The sequence below is a fragment of the Carlito syrichta genome, unplaced genomic scaffold (assembly GCF_000164805.1).
Source record: "Carlito syrichta isolate Samal-C Ts95f unplaced genomic scaffold, Tarsius_syrichta-2.0.1 Scaffold126498, whole genome shotgun sequence".
Lineage (NCBI taxonomy): Eukaryota > Metazoa > Chordata > Mammalia > Primates > Tarsiidae > Carlito > Carlito syrichta.
The window spans coordinates 1-21,155 of NW_007070594.1; the positions used below are offsets into that span (position 1 = coordinate 1).

At 48.1% G+C, this 21,155-nt stretch overlaps 1 protein-coding gene across 1 annotated transcript in view; it reads right to left on the reverse strand.

The window, feature by feature from the left end:
- Positions 1-291: 291 nt before the first annotated feature.
- EVC2 (EvC ciliary complex subunit 2) overlaps positions 292-21,155 on the reverse strand; it is a 132,512-nt gene continuing 111,648 nt past the window's right edge. The window contains exons 16-19 of the mRNA XM_008048680.1: positions 18,487-18,714; positions 9,480-9,694; positions 7,886-7,973; positions 292-429 (exon numbers count right to left, since the gene is read on the reverse strand). Coding sequence (XP_008046871.1) covers positions 292-429; positions 7,886-7,973; positions 9,480-9,694; positions 18,487-18,714 — 669 coding nt within the window. The remainder of the gene's footprint in view (positions 430-7,885; positions 7,974-9,479; positions 9,695-18,486; positions 18,715-21,155) is intronic.

Consider the following 21,155-nt stretch of genomic DNA (forward strand, 5'->3'; position numbering starts at 1 on the left):
CCTGGCGCCTCCCCACGGGACGAGCAGGTTTTGTGGTCTGTAAAGCCTGGGGTGCGCCTCAGGGTCAGCTGCATAAGCGGTCCTCACACAGGCAAGGTGTGGGCCTCCCCGTGGCCCCACTTCACCTGGCCTCAGGGTGGGTGACCACCGTTTTCAACCGCCTACGTGCTTAGGAAAGCTGGTCCTGGGGCGGTAAGTATTTTAGTGGCTGAGTCTGGAAGGCATGTCCTTGCCTTGCAGAGCTGCCAAAAATCATCTCCTTGGTCAGCAACCTCGGCACCTCAAGCCGTGTCAAAAGGCTTCATCTATCCGGGCCAACTGCTGTCCCGTCACTGGGGCCCTGCCCGAGTCACCCCAGCAAAAGCCCCGGCCTACGGCAGGGAAGTCTGTCATCTTCCTCTTCCTCATATTCTGTGAGGTCGTATAGCACTGGGGGGACAGTGCAGGCTCTGGAAAGGGCTACAATGGCCCTAAACCGGTGGACCCTTAAAGACACTGTGCTACATCCATACCACGGGTCACTGCTCTGCGATCAAAAGAAAGAACTAGAAGGACCATCTTCAAGCAGCCATTCTCCAGAGGTCACGTGCTGTGTGACTCCAGGCGTAGAGCAACCCCGGCATGACAAACTTCGGGCGGGAGGGCAGAGCTGCCGCTGGGGATGGGTGTGAACATAAAGGGGCAGCACAGCCGGGTCTCTGTGGTGGTGGGCAGCCCTGGGTCCTGACGGAGCTGGTGCTGGCTACGCGGACGCATGTGGGATAAAATGATACAGAGTCATACATACATTCCATATTCATGTCAGCGTCCTGGTTTTGAGGCAGTATTATAAGCAACTCCTGGGGGAAATGAAAGAAACATGGGATGGGGGGCCTGGAACTCTCTGTACTAGCTTGGCAACTTCCTGTGACTCTAGAGTGATTTCAACATATAATATTACACAAAAAAGAACAGATCTCGGGTCCAAAAAGCCCGTGTTGGGCTCCTAGCCCCAGTGGATAAAGCCTCAAGTCTTTGGACCACATAGTTATTTCTCTTCATGCCTTGCTCTCCTCATCTGGAAAGTGGGGGACGCAATAATAGCTGAGGCGAAGTGGTTTGTGAGGACAAGATGAGCTGAAACATGTAAAACTGTTCCACGCCGCAAAGACACAAATAACAACCACGCCTCCCACCAACAGGATGGGCGTGTCCAGCCACCCGCCAATCTGGGACTTTTCCTGGGATTTTGTATGGCAAAGCTGGGAGAGAAGCACTTTAGACAGCAAAGCCAGGGCGACTGGATATGGAAGGGCCATAAGCTCAGGGTCACCAGCTGCATGTCCCCCCCTGTATGGAGAAAGCTAATTCGTGGGTACAGAAACACAGAGAAGCGAGATGGAGAAGCAGGGAGACCCCGAGAGAGCCCCCTGGCCACTTAAGCCTCTGGAGCTCAGCCCTGCTCTTCTGGGGGATGGTCAGATTATATATCTTTTATGCTCAAACTGTTTTGAGCCGAATTTCTGTTACTTTGTCTAAAAAAGCCTCGTGGCTTTGCAAAGCATCTAAGTGCTGCACTTGGCCAACAGTGGACACTCAACAAATGCTGGCTGCTGCTGTGGTGGTATCTACATGAGTTTGCTGTTGCAGCTGTTAACAAATTACCACAAACTTGTGGCTTGAAGCAACAGAAACTTATTTTCCTACAGCGCTGGAGAACTGGAGTTTGCAGTCAGTTACACCGGGCGAAAGCCACGGTGTCGCAGGGTGGCCCGCCGTTCTGGCAGCTCCGGAGAAGGAGCCATCCCCTGGCCTCCTCCCCTTCCGGGGGCCACCTGTGTCCTTGGCTCGGGGCCCTTCCCTTCCTCCACTTCCCAAGGTCATCCCTCCAGTCTCTGCTTCTGTCGTCATCACGTGGCCTTCTCCCCCGGGGCCCTCCCGCCACCGTCTTCTAAGGACACAGGGACAATCCAGGACCATCGCCCTCTCCAAAGACCCTTCATTTAATCACAAGTCCAATCTAAGTCCCTTTTGCCTTGTAAGGTCACACTTGCAGGTTCCAGGGATCAGGACACAGACATCTTTGGGCAAATGTATGCAACTTGCAGAGCATACTGCTAGTACATTTACTCACTTATTCATTCGACTAACACGAGGATGGAGTCCTACTAAGTGCCGGACCCTATTGCAGGCACTGGAGAGAGTAGTGATTGAAAAAAGACGCTGCGTTAATAAAGAACTCATAATTAATTAGACTCAGCTTGCTGGCATGTCTCTTTCTTGCGATTCAATCCTAACACCTTCACAAGGATTACCATCAAGTGAGAGACAGAGGCAGGCATTCAAACAAATTGATGAACAAGACATCAGCAGAGGTACGTACTAGAATGAAACACAGGTAGGATAAAGGGACGGAGGTGATGGGTGGGGTGGCCCATGTTTTCGGTGGCGGCAGGGGAGGCCTCTCTGGGCAGGCACCTGAATGCAGGGAAGATGCGAGCCATGGAGATATCAGAGGAAGAGCACAGCAGGCCGAGGGAAAGCGAGGGCCAAGACCCCACAGGGGAATGCCTGTGACAGGATTTGACAAGGAAGCGGGTGCCACTGGTAGGGGGCATGGGATGAGGAGGAGGCAGAGAGAGGTCAGAAGGGTGGCAGAGGTCGACTCGCAGGTGGCCTTTTCAGTGCGTCAGGATTTCGTTGCTAAAAGGTGACTTTGAGCCGGGCTCAGTGGCTCAGCCTGTAATCCCGTGCCTTTGGGAGGCTGAGGTGAGTGGATTGCCCGAGCCCACGGGTTCGAGACCCACCTGGGCAGCAAGACCTCATCGCTACAATAAATCAAAAAATCAGCCAGGCATGGTAGCACGCGCCTGTAATTCCAGCTACTCAGAAGGCTGAGGCGGAAGGATCACCGGAGTCCAGCAGGGCGAGGCTGCAGTGGCAGGAGCGGCCGCTGCACTCCAGTCTGGGCGACAGAGTGGGACTCCAACTCAAAAAAAAAAGAAAAAAAAAAGATGACTTTGGGTGGTATGCGGAAGACAGACAGGAGAGGGTGTGGAAGCATCCCAGGCAAGGGACAAAGGCAGGCGGCTTGGGCAGAGCGGCTGAGGGAGGAGGTGAGAGGCGATCGGACTTGGGAGATATTTTGAGTGAAGAGACGAGAAACTTCACAGAAAGGAGGAAGGAACACGGGATGACGCCACCTTGCACTTGAGTGGTGGATAAAAGCGCAATTGACTGAGATGGGGGAGCAAGTCTGGGAGAAGAGACGTCCGTGCCTGGAGTTCTGTTTGGACGGGCCAAGTCAGGGGCCCCTCGGACACACTGGCGGAAACGTCGAGCCGGCAGCTGCGTGGTCAAGCCTCAAGTCCAGAGCAGAGGTCTGGAGAGAGAGTGAGGAGCGAGCCGGACGTGGACCGCATCAGCGAGGGAGTGGGTGCAGCTCGAGAGGAAGCCAGGCCCAAGGACTCAGTCCCCAGGCACCCAATACCCAAAGCCACCAGGAGGCAGCACCCAGAAAGGGGCCTGATCAGGAGCAGCTGGGGCTGGGAGAGAACCAGGCATCCGGGTCCCGGGAGCCAAAGAGAGAATGTGTTCAGGAGGGCAGACCGTAGGTCACGTGCCACGCCGAGGCCAGGAAAAGCAAAGGCTGGGACTCGGCCGCCCGGAAACACACAGCTGCCCTCACCTGAGTAGAGTGCTTGCAGGGAAGTGATCGGGAAAGCCACCCCCTGCCACGGCCTCCTTCACCTCAGTCTGAACCACTCACCCTCCCCGGCACGTGCCCTGCAGTCTCAGGCCTTTAAACCCTTGCACCTCACTCCCTTCTGGAAGCAGCTGCTCTCTGCCTGGCTCCCCTCAACCCATTCTTCCGGACTCTACCCAGCTTTCCCTGGCCCCACATTCTGCGACGGGTGTCCCTCCTCCAATCTCTCACTGGCTTTAACCAGCTCTGCTGTAATTGTCCCATTTCTAGTGTATGTCTGGGCTCTTAGGACGAGGTCAGTGTCATACACCTCTCTGCCTCCAGCATTTAACCCAGTTCCAAAACGGAGATGGTGATCAGCAGACAACTATTAAATGCATAATGGGTCAACGGTAACTTTGCAAGCACCCTTCAGATTCATCTCTTCCCAAGGCAGAGGCTATCCCCTTATTGCAGGGAATGTGAGGACAGGCCAGCTCATTGTCATGGCCCTTTCAGCACCCATAGTCCCGGATCAGAAATTATCAGGACAATTCAATTCACCGGGTCAAGTCTTCCTGAAAGGGGTGACATAAAAAGCATAAGGGGTGTCCCATAAGAGGTGACATAAAGCCCATAAGGAGTATCATCAAACCCATAGGGGGTGACATAAAACCCATAATAAAGACATAAAAAGCATCTATGTGGGCCAGGAGCCTTGAGAATCTGGTGCCACTTCTACAGACAGAAGTGAACCATAAAGCCATGCAAGGACCCAGCACAGAGGAGGAAGCCAGGCTCAGAGAGGACCAGAGTGGCACTATCTTCCCTCCCTCCTTCCTTCTCTTCACTGGACTCTTCTTTATTTCCTCGATACCCCAGGGAGACTGTGGGCAACTGCAGGCACCAGGATGGAATGCTTTAACCTCCTAAGGAGGAGGGAAGAGCAGGAGGAGGGCAGAAGGGAGAGGGAAGGAGGAAACACTGAGCTCCCTTGGTTACTTTCCCTGGCACAAAAAAGAAAGTGGCAAAATGTGGGGACTGCTGTAGACGGCGTGAGCTGGTTAATTTCATGCGTCAACTTGGCTGGGTCACTGCGCCCAAATATTCGGTTAAATATCACTCTGGGTGTTTCTGTGGGGGTGTTTTGGGGCAAGACAACACTTAAGTCCGTGGACTCTGACGAAAGCAGACTGCCCTCCACCTGTGGTGGGCACCCCCAATCAGTGGAAGGCCTGGAGAGAACAGAAGGCTGGCCTTGCCTGGGTCACAGGGGGATTCCGCCCGCGGATGCCTGGCCTTTGGACTTGAGCCGCCGCCCTTCCCCAGGTCTCCAGCCTGCCGGCCGACCCTGCAAAATTTGAACTCACTGGCCTCCACACTCATGTCAACCAACTGCTTCAGTACACTCTCTCTAGATGTAGACTCATCCTATTGGTTGTTTCTCCGGAGAATTCTAAAATTCTAACTGATGCACAAAGTCAGCGGAGTAGAAGTAGGCATCATTGGGTGACTATGCCAAGCATGAAGTGGGCCGCGGAGAGAAACGATGGCCCCATCCAGACCTGCGCTGCAGGACTTTCTGTCTGGCAGTGTCCCAGAGCCAACGATTTAGCAAAGTGTTGTGGCTGGATGCTTGTGTCTCCTTCATAGTTCATCTTGAAACCCAGTCCCAAACACCGTGGCATTAAGCGCTTCCAGAGGTGACTGGGCCATGAGGGCTCTGCTGGGCCACTGTGCCCTTGTGTTTGGTCACTGGGATTAATGTCTCATAAACGGGCCCGAGGGAACCCTCTTTGCCCTTCCATCCTTCCGCCACCGGAGGACACAGTGTTCCTCCCCTCCAGAGGATGCAGCAACAAAGCACCATCTTGGACACCCAGAGCAGCCCTCACCAGACACCGAATCTGCAGGTGCCTTGATCTTGGCCTTTCCAGCTCCATGAACTGTGAGAAAATAACTTTATGTTCCTTAGAGATGACCCAGTCTTAGAAATTTTGTCAGGCAGCAGAAATAGACTGAGACGTAGAAACCACAATTTAAAAGAGCCAACAATCTAGAAAGGAACGTGGGTGAAGTTCCTCCACAGGTGACACTGGCTTTCGGTAAAGCCTCAAAGTAACAAAGAAGAAAGGGGGGAAATCAGAGTTGAGTGTGAGATGAGCTTAGTTACCCAGAGACACAGGCCCAGGTCTGTCATCGTCTCTGCACCCTGCAGGGAAACCGAGGAGAAAGCACGCAGCCTGTGTGGCCCCCACGTCAAGCTGAACCCCACGCCCCCTACAAGCAGTGGCGAGCCCTCGTGGCTTCATCACTTCTCTGTGTCTTGGTCCCTTTATTCATAAAATCAGGTAATAGTCCCTGCTTTCTGCAAGGATAAGACAAATAAAAGATCTACAAGCCTAGGATGACATTTAGTGCACAGCAGGTGTTCAGGAAGCATCAGCCCTCCCATATAAAGCCCAGGTGAGCTGTGACAGGTGTGGTGCAGTAGGGACACAGACTCCTCTCCTCAATTCTCTGAGCTTTTCAGCGTGAACTTGGGTGAGCATTCTGCCTCTCTGGGACCAGTCTGTAAAGGGAGGATGATGGTAGAGCCTGCTCATGAGATCGCCAACAGCAAGTCTTTAATCTGGGTCCTGGCACAGGCAGGTGCTCTCTGTCGTAAATATCAACAAAGCCCAGCCAGCTCATGTCAGAGAGAAAGGGGCACCTCAGATTCACCGCCGACACTGACACTCCTGTGCTAACCTTGGCTTCTTGTTCGGTGCGGTCAGCCCGAGGTGTCCATGCCCAGCTCCAGAACCTGTGAATGTATCTCCCCTGCATGGCAAAGGAGACTTTGCAGATGGGAGAAAGGTTAGGGTCTTGAGGTGGGGGCTTATCTGGGTTATCCAGCTGGGTCCTTAAAAGCAGAGACCCTTCCTGCTGTGGCAAGTCAGAGAGAGGTGTGACGATGACAAAAGAAGGGCCAGAGACACACAATGTTGCTGGCTCTGAAGTAGAGGAAAGTGAGCCAAGGCAGGCAGGTGCCTCTGGGAGCTGAGAAGATCCGCTGGCTGACCGTCAGCAAGGAAATGGGAACCTCAGTCCTGCAACCACAGTGAACCAAATCCTACCAATTAATTTTGAGTGAACGGGAAACTGAACTTCCTTCTAGAGCTCCCCCAAAAAACTGCAAACCTGCCAACACCTTGATATTAGCATGGAGAACCCCGTGGCCTGGGTCAAGTCTTCCTGAAAGGGGTGACTCAGGATCATACAGTCTGTGTTGTGTTAAGCTGCTACTGTGGTCACTTGTTACAGCAGCAAAAGGGAACTGATCTATTTGGGAAGTGTTGTGTGGCTGCGGACAGCTGTGGCTGATACAGCTGACTGGGCACCTGAAAGTGTCCCCAGGCCCTCCGCCTGCTGGCTCCCTTCTTAGAGGCTGGGGAGTAAGTGTTTGACTTGCAGCCTTCCTCACAGCCAGCGGGGTATATGGGCCAGTTCTCCTCGGGATGTGAGTAGAATCTGCTGCAAGGACTTGGGGGTGTTTGCTTCCTTGACAAGAAAGGGCAGGCGGGGTGGTTGTTATTCTCTCTTTTCCCTTCTTGCTCTGACACAGACCTGGAAGCTAGAATTGTGAAAAGAATTGCAGGATGTGACCCTGCTGTCACGAGCCAGCGAGCACCTACCTCCAGAATCTTGCGACTTGCATAAGCCACCCTTGTAAGTCATGTGTCCTGCTACTTACAGACACTAGGAAGCACAGGAAGCCCATCTCGGATGCATATAAAGCACAACCAGTAGCTTATGGTCAGGTACGTAACTGCGTAAGGCTCTGGACAACGGTGACCAAGGACAAGAAAGGTCGGCTCATCTCAGCTGGGAGAGGTGTAACATGGGGGGCAAATGTCACTAGCTCCTTGCTGTTCTCTCTCACCAACTTTATTCCTGGTGGAACGAGCACTCAGTTCGGATCAAGAAGAGGGGGGCGGTTTGGGTGACTGTCAAGTCTCAGAAAAGAAAGCGACTAAGGCAATCGTGATTCCTGTGGCGGGTGGCACTGACTAGTGTCCTCTGCTTGCTGGGCCTCGTGCCAGGGGCTTTGCATACATCCCCTCCACAGTTTCCGAGGCTGGCTCTATCATCCCCATCCGACGGCTGAGGACTCGTGGACTTTGAGAAAAGGGCGAAGTGACACACACCGGCAAGGGGCGGCCTCAGACATCTTCTCACCTGGCTACACAGGGTCACAAAGGTGTCTGCCTCCATGTTTTCCAGCAAGTCTTCCAGCACAACACTGTTCCGCTGCTCCTCTCTCAGTCTAGAGTGAAAATAAAACCTGCGTGAGTCCAGCTTTGTTACCAAGGGACGTCATGAGCAGACCACCGAGTTATTTAAACAACAAAAAATCACACATGTAAGCCGAATGATTTTAAAAATGCATCCACAGTAAGAGATGGCCAGAGAGGTCTGCTTTCCTCTTCTTGCCTAGACTACTTTGCAAATAAGATATCAAGGAGAGTTCGCTAGGAGGGAGGGCTCCTCACAGTGAGAATGTTCATGGGAGCTGGAAGGAGACCTTCCTGTGGCCTGCAGGGTGGTCTGTGATTCCACTTTGAAAACTCTGCCTCAGCCCTCATGGCCATGACCAAGAAGACCAAGATCTGGGGGCTACGCCCACCATGTGCCCTTGGGTTGAAGCAGACCCATGACCGTTTTTTAAAGATGGTCCTGGCTCTGACCGCAAGATGGGGTGGCCTCTTCCCACATGAGGCTTCCTGAATTCCACATGAGGGGGCCTGCTTAATGCAACCCTTAGCCAGAGTTGGCATCTTCGATCTGTCACACCTTCTTGCTGGCTAATACAACCCAAACCTTCTGCAGGTTCAACTCAAATCAAAAGCTTCATAGCAAGCAATCATCTTCAAGGAGCACATGAATATTGCATGCCCTAAAATCCCAGGCTAAATTAAGTGAACACCGCTGAGCTGAGCATTGATCTCTAACCACACAGATTCAGCCCCCAGCCCCCCCATACAACAATTTCAATGGAATAGAATGACACATTGATGTTGTGTTTACACAGAAAAATCTCAAATAAATTAAAATCACCTGTAAGCTAAATAAATTAAAATTAAATAAATTAAAATCACCTGTAACTACCCAGAAATGCCATCTGTGAAAAATGGGTCTATTTCCTTCTAATTAATTTGTGTGTGTGTGTTTTTGAAATTCAATCACACTGTGTATAGAGTTGCATCCTATTCTTTCCATACCCATATTATATTCGCAGTGGAAAATTATGACGCTATTAAAAATGATGTTTTTCCGAGTGTCCTGTGTCCTCGTGGCCACGGCCAAGGCTAATTGAAAAAGAATAAAGAAAGAAGATCGGGGTTCTTTCTGTTTCATAATTTCCCAAAAGCAGGATACAAAATGCTGCGTTCGTGGTGAAGCTGGAATAAGGCCTGCAGTCTAGCTCATGCTCCTGTGCCAGTGTAAATTCCTGGTCTTGATGAGACACTGTGATTATGTGAGATGGTACCAATCGGGGCAAGCAGGGGGAAGGGGACACGGGCCCTTTCCCTACTGTCTTTGCCACTTCTTGTGAGTCCATAATTATTTCAAAACAGGAAGTTTAAAAATATGACATCTAGTAAGGCGTCAACAATGTTAAGATGGAAAAAAAAAATAAGGAAGGGAGGAAGGGTCTGCTGCAAAGCTCGCAGCTCACACCTGAGCACTGAGCCCAGGTGGGCGAGGTCCAGCTGGTTGGAGAGACCCGCAGAGGACTCCCACCACGCAGTGTCACGGGCGCACGGCCTACCTCTGCTGGCGGTGCTCCAGTAGCTCCTGGCTCCTGCCCAGGGCTCGCTGCAGGACGGCGGAGACCTGCCCTTCGGAGTCCGTCTCCCCAGGCTCGTTCAGAAGCCCAGGCCCCTCGGCCACCCACTGCTGCCAGCTCGCCAGGGCCTGCTGCTGCTGGGCCTCCTCCTGCCGGGCAAGCTGCTCCTCCAGCTTCCTCTCCAGCTCCTGGAGCTCCTGCACAAGGAGGGGCAGAGGGTGAGTTTCACTGCACGAGGCAGCCGGGCAGTCGGGCCAAACCTACCTCACGGGCATGGCTCTCCCATCCAGCCAGGCCCCATGGTGCAACATGACTGCACCAGGAGTTCTCACACCTCTGTGCCTTGGGACATGCTGTTCCCTTCTCCTGAAGTGCCCTTTCCAGTTTGCCTGACGAATCCCAAGTCTTTCAAGCGCCCAGCTTCAGAAGGACTTCCTCAGTGAAGGTCTCCTTGATTCCCTTGGGAGACATAGATGCCCACTCACCCCCCCCTTGCAAATGCCTCCTTTTCGCAGTCACCTGAAATCACCACCCTGAGCCTTTTGCTAGAGGGTGAGCTCTTAGAGAGAGGGCTGTGTCTCCTTCTCCCTGTCTGTGATGCGCCTGGCAGCTGACAATTGTCAGTGCTGCTTTGGAGCATCTGCATGCACCCGCCATGGATGAAAACCAGCTGGGACACAGTGACCATGGCCAACACCACTGGTACTCACAGCATGCCAAGCACTGTTCTGCATGCTTTGCTCATACTAACCTCATTCAGTCCTTTTAACAACCCTTCTGAATACATACTCTTATTTCTCTCATTTTGTAAACGGGGAAATTGAGGCAGAGAGGTAAAATAATTTTCCAGGTGATGCAACTATTGGGTGGCAGAGCCGGGGTTTGAGGCCAGGCATCCAGATCAGATCGTCTCGGCACAAGAGACCGTCACTCGCTTAGGTGGGTAAGGGGAGGGTAAGGAAGGCCCCAGACTTTGGAGAATATAGGCACAATTAACCCATCCTTTACCAGATTGGCCCATGCTGTAAGCTCGGGAGTGGGGTTTACTCCTAAAAGGTCTTGGATGGGCTTCGTTGGGCGACGGTAGTCCTTGATCCTCTTAAAATATGTACGAAATGTTCTGCCTTTCTGCAGAAGGGCCAAAGCTTTCATCACACTCCCAACGGGTCTCAAAGCCCCTGAAGGACTCAGAAACGCTACTTGAGAACAAAGACACAAGGAAAAATGTCCAGAGAGGTAAACTGAAGCCCTTACATGGAGAGCCTTGCATCCAAGCCCAGCATGCGGGTGTCATCCCCAGGGCTGTGGGGAGCCTTTGAAAGCTATACTGCACTGGGCTCCTGTCATGCTGAGATGGGTCATCATGGCCAGCATTCCACATGGAAACATAACCCAGTGCAGAGTCTCTGTCAGTGTGTTCTACTGAGCTGTCAGCATGGCCAGGAGCCTGGGTCAGAAACCAGGCTTCTGTTGGGATGCCAGTCCCAGGCCACTGCCTGGGGAAGGGAGGCTGTTGGTGTCCCCAAGGAATGGTGGCACGCAAAAAGCTGGCTTCTCATGTGCCAGGTGAGCCCTGGTTAGGAGCAGGAAATAAGGCGGGAGTGTTTCCTACAGTGCATCATCTCCTACAGCAAGTTTTCCCAGGACTCCAGGGCTGTCCCCAAACTCCTGCACCCGACATCTGCCTGCCACTTAGCATGTCTGGAATTCAAAACTGAGTCTTGAAATTTTCTTCTCTAAGACCTGTTTCTCTCTCTCTAGATTTTATTTATTTTTATTTATTCTCCCTCCGTCGCCAAGGCTGGAATGCAGTGACATGCTCACGGCCACCCCAGCGTCGACCTGTTAGGTTCCTGCGATCCTTCCACCTCAGCCTTCCAAATAGCTGGAACTACAGGAGCACGCTACTACGCCCGGTTAATTTTTTATTTACTGTAGAGACAAGATCTTGCCAAGTTGCCTGGGCTGGTCTCACACCCGTGAGCTCAGCAATCCACTCGCCTTGGCCTCCCAAAGTGCTGGAATTACAGGCTGAGCCACTGAGTCTGGCCGTCTCGCTAGATTTTAAACACTGAAGGCAGGGATTCTGGGACTGTCACAGACGTGTTCACCTTTCTCCCCAGCAATGGGCACAGTATCCAGCTCATGGAAGAAGGAATAGTATAATAATAATAATAATAATAATAATAATAATAGCAGCTGGCATTTACTGAGTGCCCATCCCGTGCCTGAGCTGACTCAGTATTTTTCCATGAATTAATTTACTTAACCTTCATAAAATAACACATGGCAGAAATTTATTTTTAGCCCATTTTAGACATAAGGTAACTGTGACACAGAGAGTTTAAGTAAATCTCCTGAAATCACAGAACCAGGCAAGAGGCAGAGTTAGGAGTGATTTCAGGTTTCTTTGATTTCAGGTTTCTCAGCTCTGTTGTCCCTAGTAAGCATGCCACAGGGATCCAGCAAATGAATGAATAGACAGATGATTATGATAGATGGATGGATGGAAGGGTGGGTGGATGGAAGGAAAGACAATAGACAGATACACAGACAGACAGATAAATGACAGATGGATGGAGATAGAAGGACGGATATACGGAAGAATGGATGGACAGAAGGATGAATGGAGGAAAAGATGTTGATAGATGGGTAGATAGATAGACAGACAGACAGGTGATAGATTTCCAGCTTTTTACTGGGCATGGGGGACTCAGTGCTGAATGAGACATGGCCCTTAGACTCAGAAAATTCAGTCTAGTGAGGGAGACAGCCGTGTAAACACTGCTGCATTTGAGAGGTGCTGGATCTGAGAAATGCTGGAAACGAGAAAACTCAGGCAGAAACAACAGACCAGTGGCACATGGGCAGTAAGGAGAAGGAAAGATCAGAGGAAGATGCCCAAGTTGCCTTGGGGAAGTAGATTCACGGCATTTTAAACTGAAGTGCAAATACAGTGGGAACTCAGTTTGGGGTCACATTCTCTATCACGAGTAAGTTCATCCTGTTTAACTTGGAAATGGGAAATGCCACCATCTGCTTCAGGATGGAGGGTTATGGGAGCACAGACCTGGGAGAGACCAGCTCCGTCAGAGGAAGTCACAGATGGCTTCAGAGAGGAGGCAACATTTGGGCTTGTCTTGGAATTTGGATAGGAGTTTGCAAGGAGGTATGGCAGAAGCATTCTGGCAGAGGTCCCACAAAGGGATGGATGCCCAGATGCGTCTCAAGTGCTCAGTAGACAGCAAGATGGTTCAGGGCCCCAAATGCAGGGTCTGAGGGAGGAAGTAGGGAAAGGTAGGACTTTCCAAGGCAGAGATGGAGCTGTGAGTCACCACTCTATTTTTTGGAAACATGCCTTTGGCCGCAGTGTGGAGCAGGAACTGGAGGAGGTTTGAAAAGGAGGAAGGCAGACACTGGCGTTAGGACAGGAACCTAGGCTTTGGCGGCAGAAGGCATCAAGTCTTGCTTTCCAGCTGCAGGGCCTTGGTGAAATGACTTCACCTTCCTAAGCCTCAGCTCCCTCACCTGCAGGATGGGTATAAACAATGCCACGGGATGGATGTGAGGCTTACACATGTAATCTGGTGCTTGGACTTAATGGAAGCTCAGCAAATGTTAGGCAATACTATGTTAATTGTGTTTTTGTGTTCTAGATAGGTCGGAGCAGTGAAGCTGGGCGGTAGAAGCCGGGAATGAGCAAACTCAGGCAGAATCAACAGTCAGTGACTAGCAGCACGTGGGCAGGAAGGTGGAGGAAAGATCAGAGAAAGATGTCCAGGTCAGCCTTGGGACAGTGGACGCACAGCCATTTAAACTGAGATGCAAAAACACAAGTACACTTAGTTTGGGGTCACATGATCTGCTGTGAGTAAGTCCATCCTATTTAAATTTGCCCATCACAGCCACGTGGCCCTCGGATCCAACTGAGCCCTGCCTATGGTCCAATTTCACAAAATGAGTCTAAATCTTTCCTCAAATGAGGTATGCTTGGTACGGTTTCCTTAGGAGCCGTTTCTTCCAAAGCATTTCATTTCATGCTTTTTTAATTCTCCAGAATGTTTAGCAGCTTAAAAGCCCATTCTCCATAGGCAAGTGGTTTACATGGAATGAGCAAACCACAGAATGGAAGCCTGGAGCAAAATATCTGGAGCAAAACAAGAGGCCCGCCTTCCCTCCAAATGCAAGCCGAGGTGCAAGTGCATGGTATCTGTTGCCTTCTCACCAATTCGGTAATACGGCACCGTCCGATTTACATCAGTTGCTCCCAATTCAGGACATATCAGCTCTTCTGTTCTAAACAAACTAAGGCCAGGAAGCCTTGACATTGCTCAAAAGAGCTTTGAGATAAAATGGACTCTAATTACTAACAGGAATCAGGGTGGTCTCAGTAAAGAGCACCATTAAGTGTTTGGGGCTGAACTGAGGGTGTTTTCAGACACTTAGGATGAACTGAAAGCCAGAGGCTCCTAGCGTCTCACTCTGCCACTAACTCGCTAAATGACCTTGGACTTGCTCTTCCTTCTGAAGCCCTGATTTCCTCCGTCGGGAGTGTAGGGCAGCAGTCCAACTCCTTGCTAACCCCCGGAAGTGTTAATAGTTGCTGTGGTTTGGGGGTAAGTACTCGGCTGAGGTTTGCTCCTATCATTAATTTGCTAAGGAGCTTTATTCCGAACGGGTGTTAAATTCAATCAAAGGCTTATTCTGTATGTGCTGAAATGATCATATGGATTTCCCCCGCTTTAATTTGTTAATCAGGTGAATTTTGTAAATAGATGTTTTCATGTTAAATCAACCTCTGTGCCTACGATAAATTCAATCTGGCCATGATGTCTTAAATTTTTTAAAAATGGATGGATTATGTTAATAGTATTCTGTTTACAAATTGTACATCTATGTTCAAGTAAGATAGGTTGTTCTTTTACTATTCATGTTTGGTTTGGGTGTCAATGTTATCTGAGCATCATAAAATGAGCTGAGAAATACTGCCTATTTTTCTAACACCAGGAATAATTTATATATGAGACTGGCAAAACACATTAAAGTTTGGTGAAGCTCACCTATTAAACTATTGGTGTTGGATGTGTGTGTACATTTGGAAGACTCTAAACTACCAAATCAATTTCCTTCATAGTAATGGAACTGTACAGATTTTTCCTACTTCAGTCAACTTTGATTATATTTTTCTAAAAAAGTTTCCATTTTATTTCCCAATGTCATCTACATAAAGTCGTTCATAGTATTTTCTTATTTTCAAAAACACTATAGCATCAATAGTCCTGTTACCTTTTATATTCTTGATATTATTTACTTTCCCTTTGCTTTCAATGGTTGGTCTTGACAGAGATTGTTAATTTTATTTTATTTATTAATTTTTTTTTTTTTTTTTTGCATTGGCATCTCACTCTGTAACCCAGGCTAGAGTGCAGGGGCACGCTCACAGCCACCCCACCATCAACCTGCTGGGCTCTGGCGATCTTTCCACCTCAGCCTTCCAAGTACATGGAATCACAGGTGTGTGCTACCGCGCCTGGCTAATTTTTGATTTTGTCGTGGAGATTAGGGCTCACCAAGTTGCCTGGGCTGGTCTCAAACCAACTGACTCAGGCAATCCACTTGCCTCGACCTCCCAAAGTGCTGGAATTATAGGCTGAGCCACCAAGCCTGGCCTGTTTGTTAATATTTTATTAGACTTTAAAAAAAACTCAGCTGTCCACTTTACTGATTTTTTCTGCAGTAGTTTCGTCTTTAATTTTATTTATGCTATGCTCCTTCCTTCTACTGTCTACAGGTGCATCTCTGGTTTCCACTTTTTATATGATCTTAATTGTGAGTCTGAAGTTCTTCTTTTCTAATATAAACGTAGGGCAAAATGTCCCTCTAAAAACTGCTTTTGCTGAATTCCACACATTTCATTCATTTTTTTTTGTTTTATGTGCTTTTAGGTTTCCATTATGATTTCTTTGACCCACTACTATTCAGAAGTACATTTTAAAATTTCCAAAGTCTAGAGTATGAATGTTTTATAATTATCTTTTAAAAATTGATTAACCTTAACTGCCCTTTGTCAAAAGGTGGTCAAAATAATATTGCATAAGCCGGGCTCGGTGGCTCAGCCTGTAATCCCGCGCCTTTGGGAGGCTGAGGTGAGCGGACTGCCTCAGCCCGCAGGTTCAAGACCCGCCTGGGCGGCGAGACCTCATCTCTACAATAAATCAAAAAATCAGCCGGGCGTGGTAGCACATACCTGTAATTCCAGCTACTCGGAAGGCTGAGGAGGAAGGATTGCTGGAGCCCAGCAGGTCAAGGCTGCGGTGGCCAGGAGCGGCCACTGCACTCCAGTCTGGGCGACAGAGTGAGACTCCAACTCAAAATAATAATAATAATAATAATAATAATAATATTGCATAGACAATTATTTTAAACTATTCCAATGTGTGTCAAAGAAGAATATATATTCAGTAGTGGTTAGCTGTTAGATTCTATATATGTACATTAAAACACCTTGTTAAGTATTAAGTGCATCTATATCTTTATCTGTGTTTCATTTGATTAACCTATCAACCACTGAAGGGAGTGTACTGAAATTTCTCACTATAACAATAGATTTGTCCATGTCTCCCTGTTCTATCAATTTTTCTTTTTGTTATTTTGAGCGTTTTATTAAGTATACACAAGTTCAGAATGGCTGTATGTTCCAAGTGAATACAATGTTTAAATCATTTTTACTACCTTTAATTACTTTAACAATCTCATAAATCATTATTATGTCACATTCTGTGCTACTTTAGATATCTGAATCCAAATATCTAAAGTTTTCAAGGATCTTAGCCTGTTTTTTTTCAGCTGTGTGTTTCTCCTGTATAGAGGATATCTTATCTTGCTTCTTTATACATTGAGACTTTTTTTTCTTCAGTTGAGAGCTCATAGTTGGCTGAACTTAATCTGCGAAAATTCAGAGGTGAGAATATTTTTCTCATTGAGAATATTTTTCTCTGGGAAGGATCTGTCTTTGGACCAGGACAGTTAACCAACCTGGAACCATTTTACTTCACGGTATCACCCGGAGCTTTCCTGACAGGATGGCCAACCTACACTTGGATTCACTCCCCATGTTAGCAGAAGTCCTCCATTGGACACTCAGAGGGAGGCCTTCCTTGCACTTGGAGGAGATGTGGAGACAGGTTTCGACAGGTTTTGGTGGAGTGGGTGGCTTTTTCCTCCCTCCTCTCACAGGGTGTTCTAGTTCCTTGGGACAGACATCCCACGGCCTTATCTCCCATCCCCTCAAAATTAATCCCAAATCTCTAGGTTGGAGGGTTCAACCTTTGCCCCACAATGAAACCAGCTTCTGAATTTGCTTTTATCTACCTCTGAGTTCAGCTTACTCTAGGAAGTATCTTGGATATCCTTGAGGATTTTCCAGATTGTCTGGTGAGCTCGCAAGCGTTAAAAAGTATGTTTGTTTTTGTTTGTCCAGCATCTGGATGTTTTGTGCTGAAATACCTATGATGCCTCCACTTCCTTTCTATCTCTAAAATAGCTGCCACAGTGCAGGGTACCTAGTGTCTGCCCCCAAAACAGTCTTGGACTCTTCAGCATCTATTGTTGTTTGTTACTTTTAAAACAGAGTATGGGAAACCACCTCCCCCTTCCCCATACAACTGGTGTAATCCATGTACATAATATCATGGCTTGAATTTGGAAACAGAGTTAATCTCTGGCTTCTTCCATTGATTGGCCAGCTGTGTGTTCACAAAGAGCTTGACCCGCTGTCTGCCCGAATCTGTTTCTTTACCTGAGATTTGAGCAGTACCTACTTTATACAGCATGGCTCAAGAATTAATATAATGAATGCCAAAGAGGATAACTGTAAAGCAGCATAAAATGGCAACTTATTAATTATGATTAAATAATAGTCTTGAGAAATATAATTAAGTAAACAGTTATTTTCCCCCTCTTTATTCTATTTTAAAGATGTAACTTACTAGACAGGATTAGGTCCATAAGTGGTCTATGTACAGGTAAGTGAAGAAACTATTAATGCTACAGAGAAACTTGTCCATTCACAACTCAGGAGTGCTTCTGCCCCATTCTAGAGACTCAACATAAGTGTGGGGTCCTTTTTTCTCACTGTAAGTCATTATGATAATAATAGATAGCAAGTGCAATTCTAAAATCTGCACAAGAAGGACCTAAAATTAGTCTTCAAAACAGTTATTACCACAGCTTTTGTTTAATGGATATACCTCTCACACCTTGAAAAATATAGCACATAAGAATAATGGTCATCATTAGAATTATAAAAGTCATAAATAATCCAATATACCATTGCATTTAGGATGTCATTCACTGGAAGATACACTGTTGTTTATCACAGCACTAGGAAAGTAAGAGTATTGCCAATGAAATTACAGCATGTGTACCATTGACTGGAAGACACAGCCCAGTTTTGGAGATGTCAAAAATCTAGCCTGGGCTTGGTGGCTCAGCCTGTCATCCCAGCACTTTGGGAGGCCGAGGTGAGTGGGTTGCCTGAGCCCGCAGGTTCGAGACCAGCCCAGGCAACTTGGTGAGACCCTGTCTCTACAATAAATCAAAAGTGAGCCAGGCGCAGTAGCATGCACCTGTAGCTCTTGCTACTTGGAAGGCTGAGGCAGAAGAATCACCGGAGTCCAGCAGGTTGACGCTGGGGTGGCTGTGAGTATGCCCCTGCACTCCAACCTGGGTGACAGAGCGAGACTCCGACTCAAAAAAAAAAAAAATCTAAAAGGACAGCTTGAGTTGAGAGACTGCATTTTTGAGTTGAGAGCATGCAAAGTGCTCTCAACGAAGTCGCCTCCCTTAATCCTCACCACAACTCTGTGGCACCGACAGGACAGGGACTGTAGCCCCTCCCATGATGGAGGACACGCAGGTGGGTACCAGCAAGAACCAACGCCCAAGGGTGACCGGCTCTGTCCTTCTCCTTCCCGACACCTGCACTCACCGGGCCGTGGGACTCCAGGATCTGGGTGCAGGCTGACTTGGTCAGCGTCTCCAACACGCTCAGTCCCTCCAGGAGCAAGTCCTGGAGGCTGAGGAGGGCGGTGTAGGCTGACAGGGTCTCGGTCACCCGGGCTGCCTTCTGGAACTGCAGAGCAACAAGTGACTCTGCGAAGTGCCCCTCCTGGGCCTCCAGCTGCTGCACTCTCTCCCGCAGCAATTCACCCCGAACCTGGAAGAGGAGAGCAGTGAGTGGGAAGGGTGGGAGAGAGCAAGCAGCCTCTCCCAGCAGGGCCCAGGATTCTGAGGCTCAGAGGCTTGCAGAGAAGGAGCCCTGGGAATCTGCAGAGAGCAGCGTATGGCGGGGCATGCCCGTTTATGAAGACCCCACGGGGCTTTTGGAGTCCAGTGCCCTCACACCATATTTATCATCCTTAAAGGCCAACTGAGCTCACTGCTCTACCATTCGGACCCTTCAAAGGCTCCCGTGTCCTAGACATTCAAACTTCTCGGCGTGGGCTCCAAGGCCCTGCCCACCCTATGCTCAGCCAAGGGCCCTCTGGGCAAGTCTGGCCTGTTCTTGCACACCTTCCACACGCCTGGAACCCTGCCATCCCTGAGTACACTGTGTCTGGCACACCATGCCCTTTGTGTCTGTGGTAGGGGCTCTTTGCAATGATGGAAATGCCCTCCCATCCTCAGCTTCCCGAGATTCTACGATTTGGCCTTTGGGTCTCTAGGTCCCAAGTAGCCCCTCTGAAGCATCTACTTCTCTTCTCTGCATACTTTCATCCCAAGCCAGCTCCAAGTCAGACGTCCAGGACGCAAGCTCCACCTCTTGCTATCTTACTATTTGGTGACCTTGGGTAAGTCCTTGTGCTCTCCATGACTACACTTCTTCCTCTGTAAACTGCAGGTAATAATACCCCTCAAGACATGGGTTTCTTTAATCCAAAACAGCTGTATTTGGGTATACATAGCCCGCACATAAAGTACACAATGTGCTAGGTTTTAACATATCTCTACCCCTTTGCCACCATCACCACAATCGGGATAGTGAGGATATCCAGCAACCTGAGAGGATTCCTTGTGTCCTTGGGAATCCCACCCCCACCCCACACTAAGTAACCACGGATCTTTTTTCTGTCCCCATTGATAAGTTTGCATTTTCGAAAGTTTTTAACAACGGAACCATACAGTGTGTACTTTTTTGGTTCTGGTTGATTTCACTCAGCATGATTATTTTGAGATTCAGCTTTTACCATCTTCTTCTTCTGGGGAGAGAGAGTATTTCTTATGCTTTCCCTTCCTCTCCTGGGTTGGACTATTAGCTGACTCTGTTTTGTCATTCTGGTGGCTTGCTTTAGGGTTTAGAGCACACATCCTTGACTTATCACAAGCTGCCCTCAAGGGATACGATACCACTTCACACAGAGTCTAAGAACCCTATGCTAGTTTACCTCCATTTCTCCCCTCCTGGTCTTTGTGCTACTTCTGTCATATATTTGAATGTTGTATGTAATGAACCCCATAGTACTTTATTTTTGTTGAAACAAGTCAACTAAGCTTTAAAACATTTTGCATTGAGATGAAATTTACTTATTTATTTTTTAGATGAAATTTACATAACAAAAAACTAACTAAAGTCAACAATCAAGTGACATTCAGTGTTGAATAGTAAACACCTCTATCTAGTTCCAAAACATTTTCATCACCCCAAAAAAAAGACTCCATGCCACGATGCAATTATTCTTCAGTCCCCCCATCTTGCAGTCCCCAGTAACTAGTGATCTTCCTTTTGTTTCTGTGGTTTTGCTTATTTGGATATTTCATATGAATGAAATAATAGACTGTGTAAGCCTTTTGTGCCTGACTTATTTTACTTGCGTAATGTTTTCAAAATTCATCTACTTGTAATGTGTCAGAACTTCATTACTTTTTTATGACTGAATAATATTCCACTGAATGTACAATCAATTTTAATAAGATTTTTAAAATAAAGAGAGTCTTAGGTATTTACCCAGGTGGTTGCCATTCCCAGTGCTCATTTCTTTGTGTGGTTCTAGATTTCCATCTGGTACAAAAATCCTCCTGCTCAAAGAACTTCCTTTAACATTTCTTACAGTGTGAGTCTCCTGGTGATGAAATCTTTCAGCACTGTATGTCTAAAAAAACTTATTTTGCCTTCATACTTGAATTGTATATTTCTGAATATACAATTCTAGGTGGCAATGTTCCCCTCCAAAATTAGAAGACATTGCTCCACTGTCTTCTCACTTGCATCATTTGAAAGAGAAGTCTGCTGTCAATCTGATCTCTGTTTTGTAATGTTCACACTTTATTTTTTTCCTTTAGTTACTTTTAAGATTTTCTCTTTTTCACTGGTTTGTAGCAATTTGATTGCAATAGACCCTGGAATAGTTTTTTCCAAGTTTCTTGTGTTGGGAATTTGCTGAGCTTCTTGAATCTGTGTTTATAGTTGTCATGAAATTTGGCAAAATTACAGCCATTAATTCCTCTAATATTTTTCATCCTCCTCTCTTTCCTCTCCTCCAGGAAATTCAATTGCCCATATATTAGGCCACTTGAAGTTGTCCCACAGCTCACCAGTGCTCTGTTAATCTTTTCTTCTGTTTTCATTTTTCTAGCTTCAACAGTGTTGTCTTCAAATTA